Below are 18,972 nucleotides of genomic sequence, written 5' to 3' on the forward strand. Positions count from 1 at the left end.
CCAACAAATCAATCACAAATGTTTAAGTTGAGATGAATGGGTTTCAGAGATATGGAGAGTCAAAGTAGTCGAAACTAATTTACGCGGCTGTTTATATGCTTTAAAGTACTGATTTTTAAGTTAGATAATTTATAGCATGTAAATCAGCGAATCACACCCTTTCACATCCGATCAAATACATACTACAGAGTTCAGGTGGCACTAGAAATTTTATTATTTTAGGTCACACATTGTCGATTATTATAAAGGTTATGTTAACCTATAAAACAAAAACACCAAGAAATAATTTTAACATGATAATATAAAAAATACAGAATCTACAAAACGTATAAATTTTGTTCTTAAAGTAAGTATAAAAATATGAGTACGCAGAAAGGCAATTCAAATCGATCAAGACCTCAAAAGTATAAAAATCGAACTGCCTTTAAAAATGACTTACATGATACATCACACAAAATAAAAATCATTAATAGTATCGAAGTTGCAAATGTGTGTGAAAGATGTAAACAAGTAATTGAATGGAAAATTAAATACAAAAAATATAAACCATTAAAAGCACCATCAAAGTGTACAAAGTGTCAACAAAAGTCAGTGAAACATGCGTACCATAATGTGTGTTTACCTTGTGCTAAGCAATTTAAAGTATGCCCAAAATGTGGAGTTGAATGTGATATTGTTGAAGGAACACTTAGTAAAGAAGAATCTATGAAGTTAGATAAAGAGTTGCAAGTGCTTCTCAAAGAATTGCCTGAACGAAAGCGTAGAACATTTATACGTTACATGAATCATAATGGTATTGAAACTACATATTAAATTATAGCCAATGGTACAATATTCATATATATGTATTTTATAATAGTAGTAAAAATATCTGTTTCAGCTTCAAATAAAACAAAAAATAAGAACAGCAAGGGAAATGGAAACGAAGAAACCGAAATTGAGGAACAAGAAAAAAATGAAACTATGGTTGAAGATAGTGTATCCAAAAACGAATTGTTATCAAAATTAAGATCATTGCTCATTAAAGAAAAAGATGATGAAAACTTTGATATTGATGATGATTTGGATTCAGATTCAGATTCTGATACAGATACATTTACGTAAAAAATAAAATATATTTATATAAGTTATTACATTTAACCAAAAGAAGATCAAGCAAGAAACTGTCATATAAAAGACCAAGAATGGGGAATGTTGACCTGCCAGCATTTTACAAGTACATAAATAGTGATTTCGCATGTTGGAAAATAAATACATGAACACTAAAAAACAATAATTTTGTTAGAATAGTTTGCTTTATTCAAACCTTAGCCCAGAATATACCTCATTAGTAATAATTAAGATATTTGACCTTGGGTGATGTTTGGAAAGCCTTGACCTTATATTTTTCATTATGTATTTTTATAGCCGGCATCAAAACATTTTCAAAACACTACTTATTTGTGTATTTCGCGTGTTTTGTGTAGTAAAAAATAATTCATGATAATGAGTCTGTGAACTGAATGGAGTTTGAGTTGTGAAGTGTGTATACTTATCTGTGAAGAAGGTTCAATGAATCGTGTATGAATGGAATGACCGTGCGAGTGTACTTCAGATGCATTCTGCGATCTCATGCGTCTTATTAACCTTATAATTTCTCCCCTTAATTATAATTTCTCATCTATAGCGAATGCTTCAATGACCGATAAAAGTGATTTATTAAATAGAACTATATGTCGAATCACAATTATTTCAAAGTTCGTATTCTTTTCGTACTTTTCAGCCCCCTAAATTTAAAAAAAAAATGTAGACTTTCCTACACTAGCCTTACTTCTGCCTCTTAGTTATAAAACCTGCCACTCGAGGCACTGCAAAATGTCCACTAAAGTAGAGAAAGATACGTTTTCTATGTTCTTCTTAATCTATGGAAGACGCAGTGTAAGACTGAACTTTGAAAAGATTTAACGAGTTATTTCTCATCGATAATATCAATTTTACTCTTGTTACGTGTATATTTTTATACAAAATTGCCGCCCCAGTTATAAGAATGACGTCGGCAATAGAGTCCATGGTAGTGGATGAAAAACAATTACCAGAAAAACCCATAGACAGAGAAAAAGTATGCATTATTACAAACACGAAAAATTTTGGTTAAAGTTTGTATATTTCTTGCATTTCTGTATTAATTCTGATAATATTGAATTTTCAGACATGTCCACTTTTACTTAGAGTATTTTGCAATACCGGGAGGCATCATAATATAATGGAATACAGTAGGGGAAATGTTCCTTCAAATGAATTACAAATATATACCTGGTAATGTTTCTAAAATACAATAATTCTATGTTATTATTATCTTTAGAGCTGTTTATAAAATATATTTTTTCTGTTAAAAGGATGGATGCAACATTAAGGGAAATTACAGGATTAGTCAAAGAAGTAAATCCAGATGCTCGGAGTAAAGGAACATATTTTGATTTCTCATTAGTGACTCCGGAGTTACGTAATTCAGGATACCGTATGCGTGAAATTGGTGTTACTTGTTCAGGGCAAAAGGGTGCAGATGATAACAAGACGCTTGCGCAAGCAAGGTATACATCATTTGTTAAATTAAGGGGATTTTGTAAAAAAAAACAATGATTCTATGTATTTATATAATTGTAGGTTTACAATTGGTGATTATTTAGATATTTCTATTACGCCACCAAATCGACAACCAGCAATTAGACGTGGTGCACTACGCCAATACTGATGTAAACAACAGAAGTTCTATTTTCTATAAGTTATGTTAATAATTTATAAATTTTCTATGAATAAATGATATGCAATACAGAAGTTATTATGTTATTACTTAAGAACGGAAATATAATTTACTTTCCCGATAATAGACAGAACAAAAACTCAATTAATTCTTTTTGTTATTACTTCCGTGAAACGTGTCTTCTGTTTCAAATTTTTAACAAATATTTAAAACTCGGTTCGTATTGTTAGGTCATAGATGTGATCCGTAACTGTTTCAACTGTTTAATTTATGGTTAAGCACTAGTTATTACCTCTATTCGATGTTAACAGACGAAAGATCGATGCTCGGAAACTGCCCTTCGACTTATGCACACTAATACGCAGCCACGTGTACATAACCTGTGCTTCGGGCAGCTTCGGAAATTCAAGAAAGAAGGCGCACGTGAGTCTTTTCCTCTCGCTCTCGAGACAATTGAAATATTAATATTTACAACAATTATTTGCTAAGTCGATATTGTTAATAACTATTTCAATTACTGTTCAATGAAAATGATCAAAAATTACAATCGATAGAACTCATGATACATCGATGTTTGTATGGATCGAAAGTTTCGATGAATTTTTATTCCGAATCGTGATTGGAATTAATATTTATGTATTTTTTAAAAGTTGTTGGACAATTTTCGACAGATAAGTGTTTTAGGTAAAATGATATTTGTAACTAACATTTATATGATACATACCTGTTACTGTCGTTACTAGGCAACGCGAGATGGAAAGGAGTGGGGGGCGTCTCGTCCTGGGTCTGCTAATGAACTCATCAGTAAGGCCCTGCCTTTGACAGCGGAACGTTTGATGATTAATTGTGAAATTTATATACGAATAAGTGGTTGTTCAAGTAAGTAATACTTGTGGAAGAGGTACAAGATTCAACGTATTTCTATGTTGGCACAGGTACAGAACATTCTCTTTTATTATAAAAATAAGCTGTGAACTAAGTTTATTAAATAGACCAATGTATATAACCTCAAGTTAATGTATATTACGCTTAACGCAATAGAATCGATTTTTTGACAAACTTGTTTTTTATATTAATAATAATTGAATCGTATTCTTAAATCGATTAGTTGAAAATTTCGAATGCGTTAAACGATATATTATTTAGCTATTACTGGTAACATATTGATTCTAAAAGTGATACAGATTAATTAAGGTGTTATGGTATATTTGTACAAACTTAATGATAAATGGACGTGACTACAGCACCTGTGCAATCATTTGTAGAAATACCAATACTGAATGAGTAATTAGTATTAATTTGCTTGGAGATTGGATTAATGACAACACACACACATTTTTATTTCCAGTAGCGAATAAAATTAACAATGCCTAATTTATTATAATATAACAAAACGACAGTACGGAATGTTAAATACGCGTTGAAATAATTATAGGTTATACATTAAAATATTGATAAGACGGTCATCCAAGTTTTATTCGAGAAACAGAATCACTAACCGAGCGGTTTAAACAATATTCTTATTAGTTGAGTTACAATACATTTATGACGATTTCTATTTTACATTATGTTTCACGGTAGTAGTTGATCCTCTTATTCGAAGGTATCGTTGGCGTCACTCTGAAAATGAAAATGACAAATTAATCTTTCCTTGGGTGGTTAAATTCTGTTATTGAAAAAGCTTCGATTCACCAGAAATTTGAACAGCTCGACGTTGCGCGGTTTGCTACCTTGTTCGTTATCGCCATTATTCGATATCAATAATATTTCTGGTACTTCTTTCCGCTCGTCGTTGATATTTCCTACAATGTCCTGTATATCGTTAATATTTCTCTTTTTAATTTCATCTATATCCTCGTGACTATTTTGTTCTCTGAAAAAATCGGTAATAAAAAGTTATTATAATTATAATAATTTTCAATTATAATATTTTTTATTAGGATTATAATAATTCTTTGCGTCTTCTTGTTTACAGTGCGACATAACTCACCTAATTGGATCGTCATTGATCATGTGTGCGTTTAGTTCACTGTTTTCCCAATGCTGCGGAAGATGCGTTTTTATTTTGAAAGGTCTGTCCCATCTTCCTCTGTATTTAGTAGACATCAAAGGTCGAGCAATCAGACGAGATAATACCCATTGTTCTTTCGGAAACGAAGGTACATCCTGTTGTACGTCGTTCATCGTTTTCGATGTAACGAAATACGCATTGTTGTTGTTATTATGTCCTCCGCTTCGTTTACCATGACCTGCCATTGTTGCAATACCGTAAAACATATTGTTATCTTCGATGGGAAAATTAGTTTAATTGTAAAAGATAATGTCTCGCCGGGAATTAACAAACTACAATAATAACAATGTTACCAATTTTAATAACTTATGTTGGAAGGAGAAGATCTTCGAGTCTTTTCAACCCCCCATTAAGGGTGTTTTTTATGTAATTTGTTTACATTCAAAGTACAGGGTAATAATAATGAGGGCTACGTCAAACGATGTTTCATGTCAAAAGGAGAGACTAGGTCTTTTGTAGCACAAATTGGTCAGCGATTTATCTGTAGCAGTGTCGGTGGCAGAAAAGAACAGTGCCTTTTCTTTCGAGTCGTAATGCTTCGACGTATCGAGTTTCAGGAAATGTGTCCGATTACAAAGTATATACTTATTTATTCCTTTACTTTTGTGCAGTACAGTGGACAATTGCATCTAATATACAGAGTTTGAAATATATTTTTCTACAAAGTAGCTTTCGTATCTCGTACGACGAATAGTTTTCCGAGAAATCTCTGTTATAAATGAGGTACAGTATTCAAAGCAAATCAGTTGAAAATATACTTGTTCATAGTGTAAATAAAAAGGCAACAAAAATTTATTTGTAAGTATAGTGCAAATACAAATCAAATGGTACGCTATTATTGTAAATTCAATTTTCTACTAAACTTATTAATACAAATATGATTACCTCGGCGATTGATATTCGGTAAAGAATTTTTTTCTTGAAAGTACGTAGGATTCCGTGGGTATGTGTATTGACCAAAAATGATTGTAATTGACCTCCCTAGCTAAAAATAATTTTTTTAGAACGATTTGAAATTTTTTTTTTCGCCAATAAATTTAGGCACCTACCCCCTGTCGATTTTTCTTAAAAATTCGTTTTTCATTTTTAGTAATTTTGTTTGACGCCCTACAGAAAAGTTGTGTAATACTTTTTTGTAGGTACCCATGAGCTCTACTTCAGAAAAAAGTTTCATTGAAATATATTCACTATTGTAGAAGTTATGCATGTTTGAAAAATGGATCATTTTTATGGGGTTTTTCAGATTTTGCGGGGTCAAGGATCAACTTTTCGAATATTTTTGCAATTTCTACGTATTCTCCATCAAAATACGCGTAATTTGCTTTTTTAAACATTAAAATCGTCCAATCCGTTCAGGAGTTATGATGTTTTAAAGATTCGCATGAAATTTCAGTGAAACATATCAACGGTATGGTCAGACATTATATTTTCGGTAAGAAATTTTTTTCTCGAAAACGCGTAGGAATTCGGGAGTATGTCTGTTGACCAAAAATGATTGTAATTGACCCCCGCAACCGAAAATAATTTTTTTAGAACGATTTGAAACTTTTTAATTTTGTCGAAAAATTTTACAACTCTTGAATTTTTTTCTGGAAAGTGACTAGGATTTCGGGAGTATGTGTATTGACCAAAAATGATTGTAATTGACCTCCCTAGCTAAAAATAATTTTTTTAGAACGATTTGAAATTTTTTTTTTCGCCAATAAATTTAAGCACCTACTCGAATTTTTTTCTCGAAAGTGCATAGGATTTTTGGTGTATATCTGTTCACCAAAAATGATTATAATTGACCCCCGCAACCGAAAGTAATTTTTTCGTGAATGATTTGAAATTTTTTAATTTAGTTTTTAATTTTTTTATTTATTTCTTATTTTCACCTCTGAAATCTCCCATTAAAATTTTTTCCAGGGGTGGTCGAACACCCTATATAATAAAAAGTATGTGTACCAGTGATTGTATCTCAAAATCTAATAATAATGTGAAAACGTACCTCCCCAACAGGAGTGACCATAGCTCAAGCAAGAACCTGAAACAAACAAATAGTTTGCGGTGAATATTGAATGGTTACAATTATTACTATGAAAATATTACTATGGCTATTAACAACTATTAGTGGGAATTATTAAATATTTGTACGTGGCGTCGAGTGATTTAAAAAAAAATTTGTTCTTTCTACTTAATAAATTATTTTTAAATATACTATTGAAAAAAAGATGAATTATCAAATAACAATAATTTGGTACTTATTAAAACAATGAATGGGTTAACGACAGCATTAGTTATTGCATATAATGGCAAAAATAAGTATTATTTGTATGTTAGTGATTGCTAATAATTAAGAATAAATTATAGTACTTGTGAATGTTCGACTAAACGATGACTATTGAAAGTGCATGCGAGTTGATTGGTCGCGCAGTAATTTACTGCTACGCATTGGATAATGGAAGCCTGGAATAATTGAAAGTGGAATACCGAAGAAACCATAAAATCGAAGTTCAGTTAATTGAGGACTCAGTACAGTTAAAAGAAAAATATCACATAATTGATCATAACGTACATACAGGGTGGAACGTAATTCGTAGTACAGTAAACGCATCGTCTTGAAAAAATTAGTTAAAAACGTGAAATAAAATCTCTTTTATATTTTCAATACTTCTAAATGATTTTTATTTATTTTTCAAAATAGTTCTCCAAGCAATACTTTTAGTACAAATAACTCTCGAAATATAGTAAAACTACAGCAGTACAGTTTTTTAATGTACAAGATGGAAGAAAATTTATTGAGAAAAGAAAAAATATCCTTCTGTGTAATATAAATTTTTCTGTTAAAAGTTAGAATCAGGTGGGTTTTAAACCGTGACTTTTCGTAATAAAAGTTGTTCAACTATTTTTCTCTATAGGTCGTCGAATAAGAAGTAGATACGTTGCACGATGCGCAATTGGACGATTGTGAAAGAATGACGTGCGTTACGCGATATATTATAACATGCTGAATGAAAATCCAAGGTAGACGAGTGAATCTCATTAGAGCTCTTTAAATTATGTCTAAAACAATACGAGTGTGGGCACTTTTACGGCGAACTGGCCTAATTAAAAGCTCAACAGCGTGGCGAAGTGCCTCGCGTAATAGAATGAAAAGTTCCGTGGACTTTATTCGGTTGAGCGTATGAAATACGACGTAACACGGAGGAACGCTCGCGTTATCATCAATTGACTTTTTTAAAAATTATATTACGCGAGTTTCGTCTCCGTATACCCGTACGTAGCTCTCCAATCGGACTTGAAATTTTTATATTAAACATAAACAGAGTTAACCCTTAAATGCACAGTGTCTCAAAAATGAAACATTGTCTTTAACTCCAAATTAAAGTATTAACTGTAGTGAAAGCTTTATTTCATCCAAACAAAGTATGAAATAAAAAAAGAAAAAAATAAGATAAGGTTGGTTACGAATAATTTAGAACAGATTCAAGAAGATGTTGTCAAATGCCTCAATGTAATGTTTATTTATGTTAAATGAAAAATTCAAGCTGTTTTTCTTTATTTCATAATAATTTGTGAGTAAATATATGCATACTTTTTTCTTAGCAATTAAACGATATTATTTATGTTTGTACTCCATGGTGTATCATTTTTGAAACAAAAAAAGAAATTAAAACCTACCTACTAATTATTTTTTTTTGTATTTTTGCATAAACCTATATAATAATCCACATATAATAGATTCTTTCGGTCAAAATTAAAAAATCATGCATTTAGGGCTTAAACTTTACCAGTGTCCATTTGTTTTAAATCAAGCGATTAAATGCAAAAAATTTTTAATAAACTCACTTTTCCCATTTGTCTTGATCTATTTTCGGATCATTTGGATTTTATTAGAAACTGTAGCCACTGTGATAGAGTCACAAAATGAAATTATGAATAAAGATGTATATCTTATACTATGATTTACATATAAATTATACATTTTCATCAAAAAGTTAATTATTCCAGTTGCAATATTTTTAGCAAGATAGATTGAAAAAAATCAAGTAGTAAAAATATTGCAATGCTTCTTATACTACATCACGCTACAATTATAATTTTTTAAGTAAACTATTCACCTCTTAGTTACCTTTTTCTATTACTATTTCGTGTATAATAAAGACGTGTAATGTTTTTCGCGAAAGAATAGCAGCGAATACATTTTTATTTTGCAGATGCGCTACCGTGTCTCCGGAAAAGAAAATGTCAGAGGAAATTAGACTTTCTCGAATATATGTCTCAACATCGTTTGTTTTTCATGTTCTCCTAGCCAAGAGTTATATTTTGCACATAACTATGCGAATAAAACACATTAAAAACAGCGTTCTTTTATGGAAATTTAAAGCTAAAGGAATTATTTCTGACTGATTCTGTAAATTTATTGAAATAGAATGGTTTCCGGGAATATTTAAATAATAATTCTCTTATTAAACAGTAAGTAACATTATAACTGTGAGAATTTTTAGGAATTTTAAATAAAATTCCGCGTATAAAAGTTTCATGCTGAATTAAATATTTCGATGCAAATGTTTTTTAGTAAAAATGTATAAAATGAATTTTCGCTTCTGTAGTACACACAATTAAAACATTTATTTAAACAGTTTGGATTGAATTTTTTATTTATCAGAATAAATTAGTCATGTTACTTGAATTAAATTCAATGTCAATTTATATTTATTTCGCATAACTCGTTGCTGTTTCAATAAAATTCAATTTCCTTGAATAATAATTTATAAAATTCATTGTATATGTTACATATTAATAAGAAGTTAATGAAATGTTAAAATGTACACGATTGAGTAATGAATTTAATACGTCAGTCGGCACAGGTGTTTTTGATATTCACGAATAATGCTCGTGAAAAAACGTCTGTTTTCGTATCCAGGTGTATCGGCCATGTGACAAAAGCGACAATTGATTTTCCGATTTCCATGTTCGCGACGGATCGCTGTGTCTATACTCTCTCAATTTGCTTTTCAGTATATTCCTAGAAGAGTGCATCGGAAATGCTAGTAAAAAACTTCTTTTTATCGTGTCATCTTGTTCAGCGTGTATGTTGTTTTGCGACAACAAAAATCTTTAATATCCGGAAATTCAAAATGCAGAAACAACGAGGAATATAAATGTTCCTACTGTCAATCCACCTTTTCATGAAACATTTAGAAAGTGATTATTTTTCTCATATTAATAACAATTTCTTGACTGAGGCCTTAAAAATTAAATTAAAAAATTTCAAATAGTTCTGGAAAAATTATTTTCGGTTGCAGGGGTCAATTTCAATCATTTTTGGTCAATAGACATACTCCCGAATTCCTACGCGTTTTCGCGAAAAAAATTTCTTACCGAAAATATAATGTCTGACTATACCGTTGATATGTTTCACTGAAATTTCATGCGAATCTTTAAAACATCATAACTCCTGAACGGATTGGACGATTTTAATGTTTAAAAAAGCAAACTACGCGTATTTTAATGGAGAATATGTAGAAATTGCAAAAATATTCGAAAAGTTGCTCCTTGACCCCCTAAAGTGAGAAAAACCCCATACAAATGGGGCAATTTTCAAACGACCATAACTCCTACAATAGTGAATGTATCGCATTGAAATTTAGTAGTCAACTGGAGCTCATGGGTACCTACAAAAAAGTATTAGACAACCTTTCTGTAGGGCGTCAAACAAAATTACTAAAAATGAAAAACTAATTTTTAAGAAAAATCGACAAGGGGGGGACGAAAAAAAAAAATTTTAAATTGTTCTGGAAAAATTATTTTCAGTTGTGGGGGTTAATTACAATCATTTTTGGTGAATAGATATACCCCCGAAATCCTGCCCATTTGCGAGAAAAAAATTCAGTACGGGTGAAACTTTAAACGTTAATAACTTTTTAACGGAGCCTCGATCAACAAATTGGTATTCTTGATTTTCGTCTTATTTTGGCCTCTAGAATCCCCCATTAAAATTTTTCCCAGGGTTGGCTGAACAACCTGTATATACAATATCAAAAATACTTAATTTCTTATAAAAATAAAGTAAATAACCATTAACAATTGTGGTTGTATTAGAAATTGCTTCTATTTTAATATTATCATACTTTTTTTCGTATATTTGTAATGAAATGCATGTGTCAACATAAATACCGTATATAATTAAAACTTATCTTGGATTTGAATTATATATTTACATTTACATTGCGTCATTTCTTATTTTTATCGCGTTCCAGGATCTAGAATCATCCTTTAAACGATGGCCAACACGCTGTATATCCTTTATTTTTTGTATTAATAATTTTTTATCGAACAACAACAGCTTTCTTTGCCCGGAAACTTTTGATCGCCTATCCGTTTAAGGTGTTATTCCTGAAAACTTAAACTGATGGGACAGCAAAACCTCAGCTTTCGAGGATTAGCTGCAACAGGTTACCACCGCTGAACTCCTGGAACGCGTGAAGTTGTTAATCTTATACCCGATAAACGGGGATTCCTTGTATACAATTAAAATTTAACGCCTTCGATGGAAACGGGGATCGTTAGACCACGGATGATCTCATTAACGAAGTTGCAGGAATCTCGTTATTATTGTTCACGTTAGTTCTTCTTAAGCCGTCCCTCTTATTATTCAAATTCAATTACAATTTCTCGAATAATCTCGTAAATCACTAATAATATTCCGGGTATAGTATTTAGACTCCAACTGCGTGGATATTTACTTGCATTTCGTGTATTTTTCATATTTTAAAATAGCAATTTGACGCACATTCCACTGCACAATTTATTTATACAATCTAATCAATCGTTTGCAAATATTTACTGTTCACTTTTGGAATAATTCATTCACTATCGCTTCGTATAAAATTTACCTTTTAACGAATTCTCAAATATTTATTTCCAGTCAAAATACTAGTTTCCAAAATTTTATCGTTTTAATTTAAATTCGATTGAAAGTGCTGTTGTCGAATTTGTTATAGTAATACCTAAAGGTCACAGTTTCTTAATTATCTTAGTTTTACTGAAAATAATGTACATAATTATACCGCGCAAACAAAAGGAAAACTTTTTCGACTAAGAAACGAAAAACTCGAGAATAATACCATTGTTGCCTGAAACTTCTTTATATATCTTAAATTAATATTCACAAAGCGTAAGTCTCAGTAAAGAACATGCGTATCGCATAATTAAATAAATTAATAAGGAGTGATGCAAAAGAAAATAATTGCCATATAACTTTAATTATGCTGAAAAAACTACAAGTTTTCTTGGTGTTTTTCAGTAACGTGCCATTAAAGGAATAATGTTTCTGTTATACTTCATTCAGTTACTGTGTTAACCACATTATTATAATACTCATAGTAAAAACAAAAACAGTAAAATATTCTTGTCGAAGCAAATAATTTTTTAATTATATTTAATCGAATGGTATTTTTAAAATATTTAGGTATTCTAATAAATACGCCATTTCTACGTATGAGAGGAAACAGAAAAACAACATTAGCGATAAATTAGTAGCAGCTGTTTTCAAACACGATCAGAAATTCCTCGTTAATAACGTAATTAAAGTTTATGACAAATCATCTGGACCTCAAAACGCGTGCAATTTTTTTTTACGTGTAGATCGTTCTTTGCCTGTATCGCGATCTCACGTTCCGGTGAATTTCACGGAACTTCGGCGATCTATAACGCGCTTAATAAGTTTACACCCCCGGGGAAAGCGAAGGCTAGCATACTTTTAGTGTTCGTAATTACTTTTCGCCTGGAAGCAGAAATAATTGCTGGACTCTTTCTCATATTTGTTTACATTTCGATATAATGTCAGACGTCGTTTTTCCGCTCATGCAGCACCGTTTCCAGCCATAAATTAAACCGATACAAAACCGAGGCAACGTTTCGCTGGAATACTGGTGATTTTTATGCACATATCGGAAGGAATTCTTAATTCAAGGAAACGCCTTGTGGGTGGAAAAATTATTCGTCAAAAAGCGACGTGGGAATTTTAATTTTATTTAACCTTGTTCCTAGGAACATTCGTCCCTTTTGCTTGATCCATGATAAATGGTTTTAAAATGTAATAAAGTATGAATATTGGTTCAGTGATATATTGAATCCAATTAAAATAAAATTTTAACTCGAATAGATTCAATTTTTAATATAAGCTTGTGTAATATTTATATATCGACCCTCAGTTTGACATTGATTTTTTAAGTAATTAAAAATCCAGTGGAAGATCGTAACGTTAATAAATAAGGTAGAATAATTTTACCTTAATGGGAGTGTCATGAACGAATCGGTGAGGTTTTCGCGATGAAAATGAATCCGAACACGACCCTGATCGGACTACCCTCGATTCTATGAAAATTGGAAAATTTGCAAAAATAATTTGAACGACGTATGATTAAAAAAAATAGTTCGATCGAGGTCTTGTTTGGACTCGTTTTCTTTAGGAAACGCCCACCAATTCGTTGGTAATAATCTTATGAAAAAATACTATGAACCAGCAAACTTTAATTTTCATTGGCCCCATATATCTTTCCCTTTTAAAAATTTTATGGCCCACGATCGAAAAGGAAACGAACCATCGTACGATCGTTACGTATCACGGGGAAATATCAGCGATGTTTTAAAAAACAATCTACGACTGTCCATTTGTTTTTATCAGCGAAAAGTCTCTCGTATCTCGATTTTATCAAAGTTTTAAAGTTTGTATAACATTTCTTAACGTCGTTTATGTCCAACGAGCCAAAGTGTAATGAAAGTGTACCTTTCGCAGTAACCGCGGGCATTAATCCTTAATTACCAGTTATACGTAAAGTTAACGTGTTTTGTTATGAAGATATAATGGGTTTATTTAATTTGCGAACGGTACACCATAAAAATTTGCATTCGCTGTTAATTTCCGAAGGTCAGTGAAAATGTCTATTACGATAATTTAGAGATATGTTTGCATAAATATTCGAACACCGTAGAACTAGATATAAGTTAAACAATTCGATAATAATAACATGTCTCTTTAGTCCTATAAAATAAAAATAGAAAATAATAAAAAAGAAATATATATATAAAGTCGAGTTGCAATATGGAACTCGTGACTTAATTTCAAGTAGATTTACGCGATAATAAATACTACAATAATTTTCATGTGACAAAATTGGATTAGGTGATATGGATTTCGATTTTGAACTGAAAATAAAAATCCGGTGTAAAAATTAACAATTAAAAGCAGGAGTGGCTGTGTTATTCCTTACTCTTTAATAATAACAAGTACTTTGAATTTTTAAATAAATAAGATTCGAAGAGACTATTAAAGCAAGTCATGCATGCGAAATTTTGTGAATTTGTCAGTTAAAATGGCTACTTGATAGAGCCAGAAAATAATGAATTCATTTATCTCATAATTATAACTTCTTGAGTACCATGGGGTTTAAATGTTAATGTAAGATACCGTGTGTATATAAATTAAATAAATTTGTGTGTGTGTGGTAGTACTAGTAATTAAACGTTAGAAAAAGGAAATGAATTTAACGATTTAACATTTGTACGTACCAGCCGCGCATCCCGCAAAGCTGAAGAGTATGATGAAGGACCAAGTACGTACGTAAATCGTCAGTGACGTTTCCGAAGTGGTCGCCATGTGGCCAGTTGTGTTCTGCGTGAGTATTAAACAAATGCATTGTTGAAGGTTCGTCGAATTCGAAGTTGAAATAGACGGTGATATCAATAATATTTACGAATAAAAGCGCAAACGGAACAATTTGTAATAATCAAACACACGTTCGAAAATAGGCAAAAATGTAAATGCAACGAAGATCTTCGTATTTTCATTTTCGGTTTACTGCATATTTCTACGAAAGGTAAACTTTAATAAACGCGATATCAATTTTATTCGCTTCGAAGTTTGTTAAATATTTGTGACTGCAAAGCGATGCAAAATATAACGTTTTTGGCATTAAAGTTTATCGTAATATTAAAATTTACTCTTTAGCATCGTGTATCTTATCTCCGAATATGGCTAGTAAGTAAAGTGATCTTCGATCAAAGCTTATTAAGAGGAGTAAACGTATAATAATTTTATAAATTTTTAATGAGCCAGTGGCACTGAAAAGATGAGTAATTTTTAAAATTGAAACGGGATACTTTCCCCTCTGTGTTCGATATTTTCATACGGGATCTTCGGAACTACTCAAATAAAGAAAAATATGTGCAGTCTCGGTGACAAATTCTTTCGCATTCCCTGCAAATTAGATCCCGTGTCAGCTTTTAAGTTACTTTATCTCTCGAGCTTTCATTTCGAGGGGGAAAGAGTAGAGCTTAGATATGAAAGACGAGTCAAACAGACTACAATTCCGATACCGGAAGGAGTAGAAAGAGAATCTCGAAACAGTCGTTTAGGATGTAGGAGAAATACAAAACAAAGTAAAAAAATAGACTAAGGAAAGTAGATTATACGTTTCTTTTGAAATTGTTGATTTTCTATTCAAAAATACTAGTTTACCAATATCTATCATTTTTCCTATTAGAAATTAACGAGTTCTTTGTAAACTAGTATAGAATTTATTTCTGCATACTAATACACTATTTTTAGATGATAAAATTTAAATTATAAACCCAGAAATATACTGCAAATTAAAGGATTAATAATAAAATACACCGTAGCGAGGAAGATACGTTTGCAAATTGCTGGCATAGTAATCGTTAACACGGGGCAACATGGTTTCTGAAAAATAAGGTGACCTTTAGAAACTTTTTACGAACATTGGTACGCGATTTTTTTCTAATGTTCTTCATTATCTAAAAGAATTTTATGACCAGGTTTTGATTTACCCCAATGTTATGGCCAATTGTGCGAAGACCCTTTAAATTAGAAAACAAGGAAGTTTTATAGTTCGTATCATTGTTGTTACCGTTAAAATTATAAATATTTTATGATTCGAGGAGTGTAAAATATTTAATGTTCAATTTTGTCTAAAACAATTTTACGAAAGGCGAACAAATGAATGTTGACGAAGGCAAGATCATTTATTTAAAAGCTAGCATAAGTGGAGGAAATTCCTCTTACAGCTACTTTCCTTCTTTTGTCTTTAATTAAAGTTCACGTTTCGCCTTTAGGCCCCCAGGTAGCTATTAAAAAGATCTATTCAGTCGTTGAAATTTATCTAAAACCTTCATATCCAGGAAAAAGTTTTCCTGATTAAAAAAATTTTCAAATCGCGTGCAATTAAAGTAGTTCGCCTGTAACGCGAAACCACTTTTCACGGGTGCCATAATACAATTCGAGGGGGTGGAATCACCGTTTGAAGAAAAATTCAGATTTTCCTTTCTTGCAGAAAAATAGCTTTTGCGTTACAAATGAATTACTCTACTTGGGCATAATATTTTTAAATATTCGAATTTTTTAAATGAATATATTAATGAATTGAATTGAATTAAAATTCCCTGAAACTTATTTCAAATAAATCTGAGTCAATAGTTTCTGATTGCTAATAATTTGGTAGCACTATATTCTTATATTAACGATTTAAACAAAATTATTAAAACGTTTCTGTGCATGGTAGAATAGTAACTGAAACTGCAACGTTATCAGGTCCATGCATCGACCACTTGTTGATACAACTTGCACCAATACGTTCCTCTCAGAAACATTATTGATTCACAGTAAAATTAACAGTTTCACAATTCCGAAATCTCGACACGACGAATAAAAAAATTCTGAATTAGTTTCAAGTTAACGCGAAATTTATATTTCTTCATTTGTAATTTATCATTTCCAAAATGTACAGTATATACAAACTTACAGTCGTTATTCTCACTATTTAACCAAATCGAGAATTTCTTTTACCAATCTCTATCCAATTACTTCCCAGACATTTCCACATTCGTAAAAATTGAAATACTATCATAAACTGATAAATTCACGTATCTGAACGAGAAGTGGGGATGATCAGTGAACTCATATACGGAAGTTGCACTGTATCATATAACGAAACATTTTAAAAATTGATATTTTTTTCTGTTTTTGCGTCAGACTATCATCACCGAGTCGCGTAACAAATTCTACGTAAACAATATTTTCTCTGTCGATTCTAAAACTGTTATTCTTTGGTCCCTGATGTTTCGACGAGATTTCGATGAAAATTGCGCACCCATTTGTAATTTATCATTTCCAAAATATACAGTATATACAAACTTACAGTCGTTATTCTCACTATTTAACCAAATCGAGAATTTCTTTTACCAATCTTTATCCAATTACTTCCTAGACATTTCCACATTCGTAAAAATTGAAATACTATCATAAACTGATAAATTCACGTATCTGAACGAGAAGTGGGGATGATCAGTGAACTCATATACGGAAGTTTCACTGTATCATATAACGAAACATTTTAAAAATTGATATTTTTTCTGTTTTTGCGTCAGACTATCATCACCGAGTCGCGTAACAAATTCTACGTAAACAATATTTTCTCTGTCGATTCTAAAACTGTTATCTTTGGTCCCTGATGTTTCGACGAAATTTCGATGAAAATTGCGCACCCATTTGTAATTTATCATTTCCAAAATGTACAGTATATACAAACTTACAGTCATTATTCTCACTATTTAACCAAATCGAGAATTTCTTTTACCAATCTTTATCCAATTACTTCCCAGACATTTCCACATTCGTAAAAATTGAAATACTATCATAAACTGATAAATTCACGTATCTGAACAAGAAGTGGGGATGATCAGTGAACTCATATACGGAAGTTTCACTGTATCATATAACGAAACATTTTAAAAATTGATATTTTTTTCTGTTTTTGCGTCAAAGTATCATCACCGAATCGCGTAATAAATTCTACGTAAACAATATTTTCTCTGTCGATTCTAAAACTGTTATTCTTTGGTCCCTGATGTTTCGACGAAATTTCGATGAAAATTGCGCACCCATTTGTAATTTATCATTTCCAAAATATACAGTATATACAAACTTACAGTCATTATTCTCACTATTTAACCAAATCGAGAATTTCTTTTACCAATCTCTATCCAATTACTTCCTAGACATTTCCACATTCGTAAAAATTGAAATACTATCATAAACTGATAAATTCACGTATCTGAACGAGAAGTGGGGATGATCAGTGAACTCATATACGGAAGTTTCACTGTATCATATAACGAAACATTTTAAAAATTGATATTTTTTTTTGTTTTTGCGTCAGACCATCATCACCGAGTCGCGTAACAAATTCTACGTAAACAATATTTTCTCTGTCGATTCTAAAACTGTTATCTTTGGTCCCTGATGTTTCGACGAGATTTCGATGAAAATTGCGCACCCATTTGTAATTTATCATTTCCAAAATGTACAGTATATACAAACTTACAGTCATTATTCTCACTATTTAACCAAATCGAGAATTTCTTTTACCAATCTTTATCCAATTACTTCCCAGACATTTCCACATTCGTAAAAATTGAAATACTATCATAAACTGATAAATTCACGTATCTGAACAAGAAGTGGGGATGATCAGTGAACTCATATACGGAAGTTTCACTGTATCATATAACGAAACATTTTAAAAATTGATATTTTTTTCTGTTTTTGCGTCAGACTATCATCACCGAGTCGCGTAACAAATTCTACGTAAACAATATTTTCTCTGTCGATTCTAAAACTGTTATCTTTGGTCCCTGATGTTTCGACGAAATTTCGATGAAAATTGCGCACCAGTCTTCGAATAAAATTTTCAAAGGCTACCTGATATCTTTCAGCCAGTCGTTGTAACCCCTCGATTTAGTTATGTCACCTTGGATTCGTGGAAGGAAGAGCGTCGCGAGACCTGGAGGTTCGCGATGAAGTAACAGGTCCTGTTGCACGGGTTCACCGATTCGAAATTCCACGCTCCGCCTGCGGAGGATCTCGATCGAAGGGCTCGACGAGTAAACTCGAAGGCGTCGGGTGGCTCGTCGGGTGCTTTTATAGATACGTCTGGTACATGGTGGAGCATGGTGGTACATGGTGGAGGGGCAGCTGATCCGCGCGCCTTCGAAACGCGCACCTGCGTCGATGGATAGGGGTATTCTTTCCCGCGAGATCAGAGACCAGGACTCCGTGCATGTTCTTACGGATTCGCGTTCCTCAATTCACAGAACT

At 31.7% G+C, this 18,972-nt stretch overlaps 3 protein-coding genes across 4 annotated transcripts; 2 read left to right on the top strand and 1 right to left on the bottom strand.

The window, feature by feature from the left end:
- Positions 1-40: 40 nt before the first annotated feature.
- LOC143344117 (uncharacterized) lies at positions 41-1,348 on the top strand. Its single transcript, XM_076769830.1, has 2 exons — positions 41-793; positions 881-1,348. The coding sequence occupies exons 1-2, from the start codon at positions 361-363 to the stop codon at positions 1,102-1,104; spliced, it is 657 nt and encodes a 218-aa protein (XP_076625945.1). The 5' UTR covers positions 41-360; the 3' UTR covers positions 1,105-1,348.
- A 475-nt stretch (positions 1,349-1,823) lies between these two features.
- Positions 1,824-2,818, top strand: Bin1 (histone deacetylase complex subunit SAP18). The gene is made up of 4 exons (XM_076769833.1): positions 1,824-2,098; positions 2,189-2,295; positions 2,376-2,570; positions 2,644-2,818. The coding sequence occupies exons 1-4, from the start codon at positions 2,027-2,029 to the stop codon at positions 2,729-2,731; spliced, it is 462 nt and encodes a 153-aa protein (XP_076625948.1). The 5' UTR covers positions 1,824-2,026; the 3' UTR covers positions 2,732-2,818.
- Positions 2,819-4,007: 1,189 nt separating this feature from the next.
- Ccha1 (neuropeptide CCHamide 1) lies at positions 4,008-18,758 on the bottom strand. 2 transcript variants are annotated; one of them, XM_076769831.1, is made up of 6 exons: positions 18,626-18,758; positions 14,370-14,472; positions 6,802-6,837; positions 4,731-4,989; positions 4,433-4,613; positions 4,008-4,360 (listed from the first exon to the last, which is right to left on the bottom strand). In XM_076769831.1, the coding sequence occupies exons 2-6, from the start codon at positions 14,455-14,457 to the stop codon at positions 4,334-4,336; spliced, it is 591 nt and encodes a 196-aa protein (XP_076625946.1). In that variant the 5' UTR covers positions 14,458-14,472; positions 18,626-18,758; the 3' UTR covers positions 4,008-4,333. The 2 variants fall into 2 exon arrangements, with proteins under 2 accessions (XP_076625946.1, XP_076625947.1); XM_076769832.1 differs by having other exon boundaries at positions 18,577-18,742.
- Positions 18,759-18,972: the final 214 nt, after the last annotated feature.

The sequence above is a fragment of the Colletes latitarsis genome, chromosome 7, assembly GCF_051014445.1.
Source record: "Colletes latitarsis isolate SP2378_abdomen chromosome 7, iyColLati1, whole genome shotgun sequence".
Classification (NCBI taxonomy): Eukaryota; Metazoa; Arthropoda; class Insecta; order Hymenoptera; family Colletidae; genus Colletes; species Colletes latitarsis.

What these genes read in the sequence shown, in the direction of transcription:
- LOC143344117 (XM_076769830.1), top strand. Translation starts at nt 361, where the DNA reads ATGAGTACGCAGAAAGGCAATTCAAATCGATCAAGACCTCAAAAGTAT. An exon ending in ACGTTACATGAATCATAATG is followed by an intron (nt 794 to 880) that starts GTATTGAAACTA and finishes TATCTGTTTCAG; the next exon opens with CTTCAAATAAAACAAAAAAT.
- Ccha1 (XM_076769831.1), bottom strand. Translation starts at nt 14,457, where the DNA reads ATGGCGACCACTTCGGAAACGTCACTGACGATTTACGTACGTACTTGG. An exon ending in CTTTGCGGGATGCGCGGCTG is followed by an intron (nt 6,838 to 14,369) that starts GTACGTACAAAT and finishes TGTTTGTTTCAG; the next exon opens with GTTCTTGCTTGAGCTATGGT. An exon ending in ATCAATGACGATCCAATTAG is followed by an intron (nt 4,614 to 4,730) that starts GTGAGTTATGTC and finishes CGATTTTTTCAG; the next exon opens with AGAACAAAATAGTCACGAGG.
- Bin1 (XM_076769833.1), top strand. Translation starts at nt 2,027, where the DNA reads ATGACGTCGGCAATAGAGTCCATGGTAGTGGATGAAAAACAATTACCA. An exon ending in GAATTACAAATATATACCTG is followed by an intron (nt 2,296 to 2,375) that starts GTAATGTTTCTA and finishes TTCTGTTAAAAG; the next exon opens with GATGGATGCAACATTAAGGG. An exon ending in AAGACGCTTGCGCAAGCAAG is followed by an intron (nt 2,571 to 2,643) that starts GTATACATCATT and finishes ATATAATTGTAG; the next exon opens with GTTTACAATTGGTGATTATT.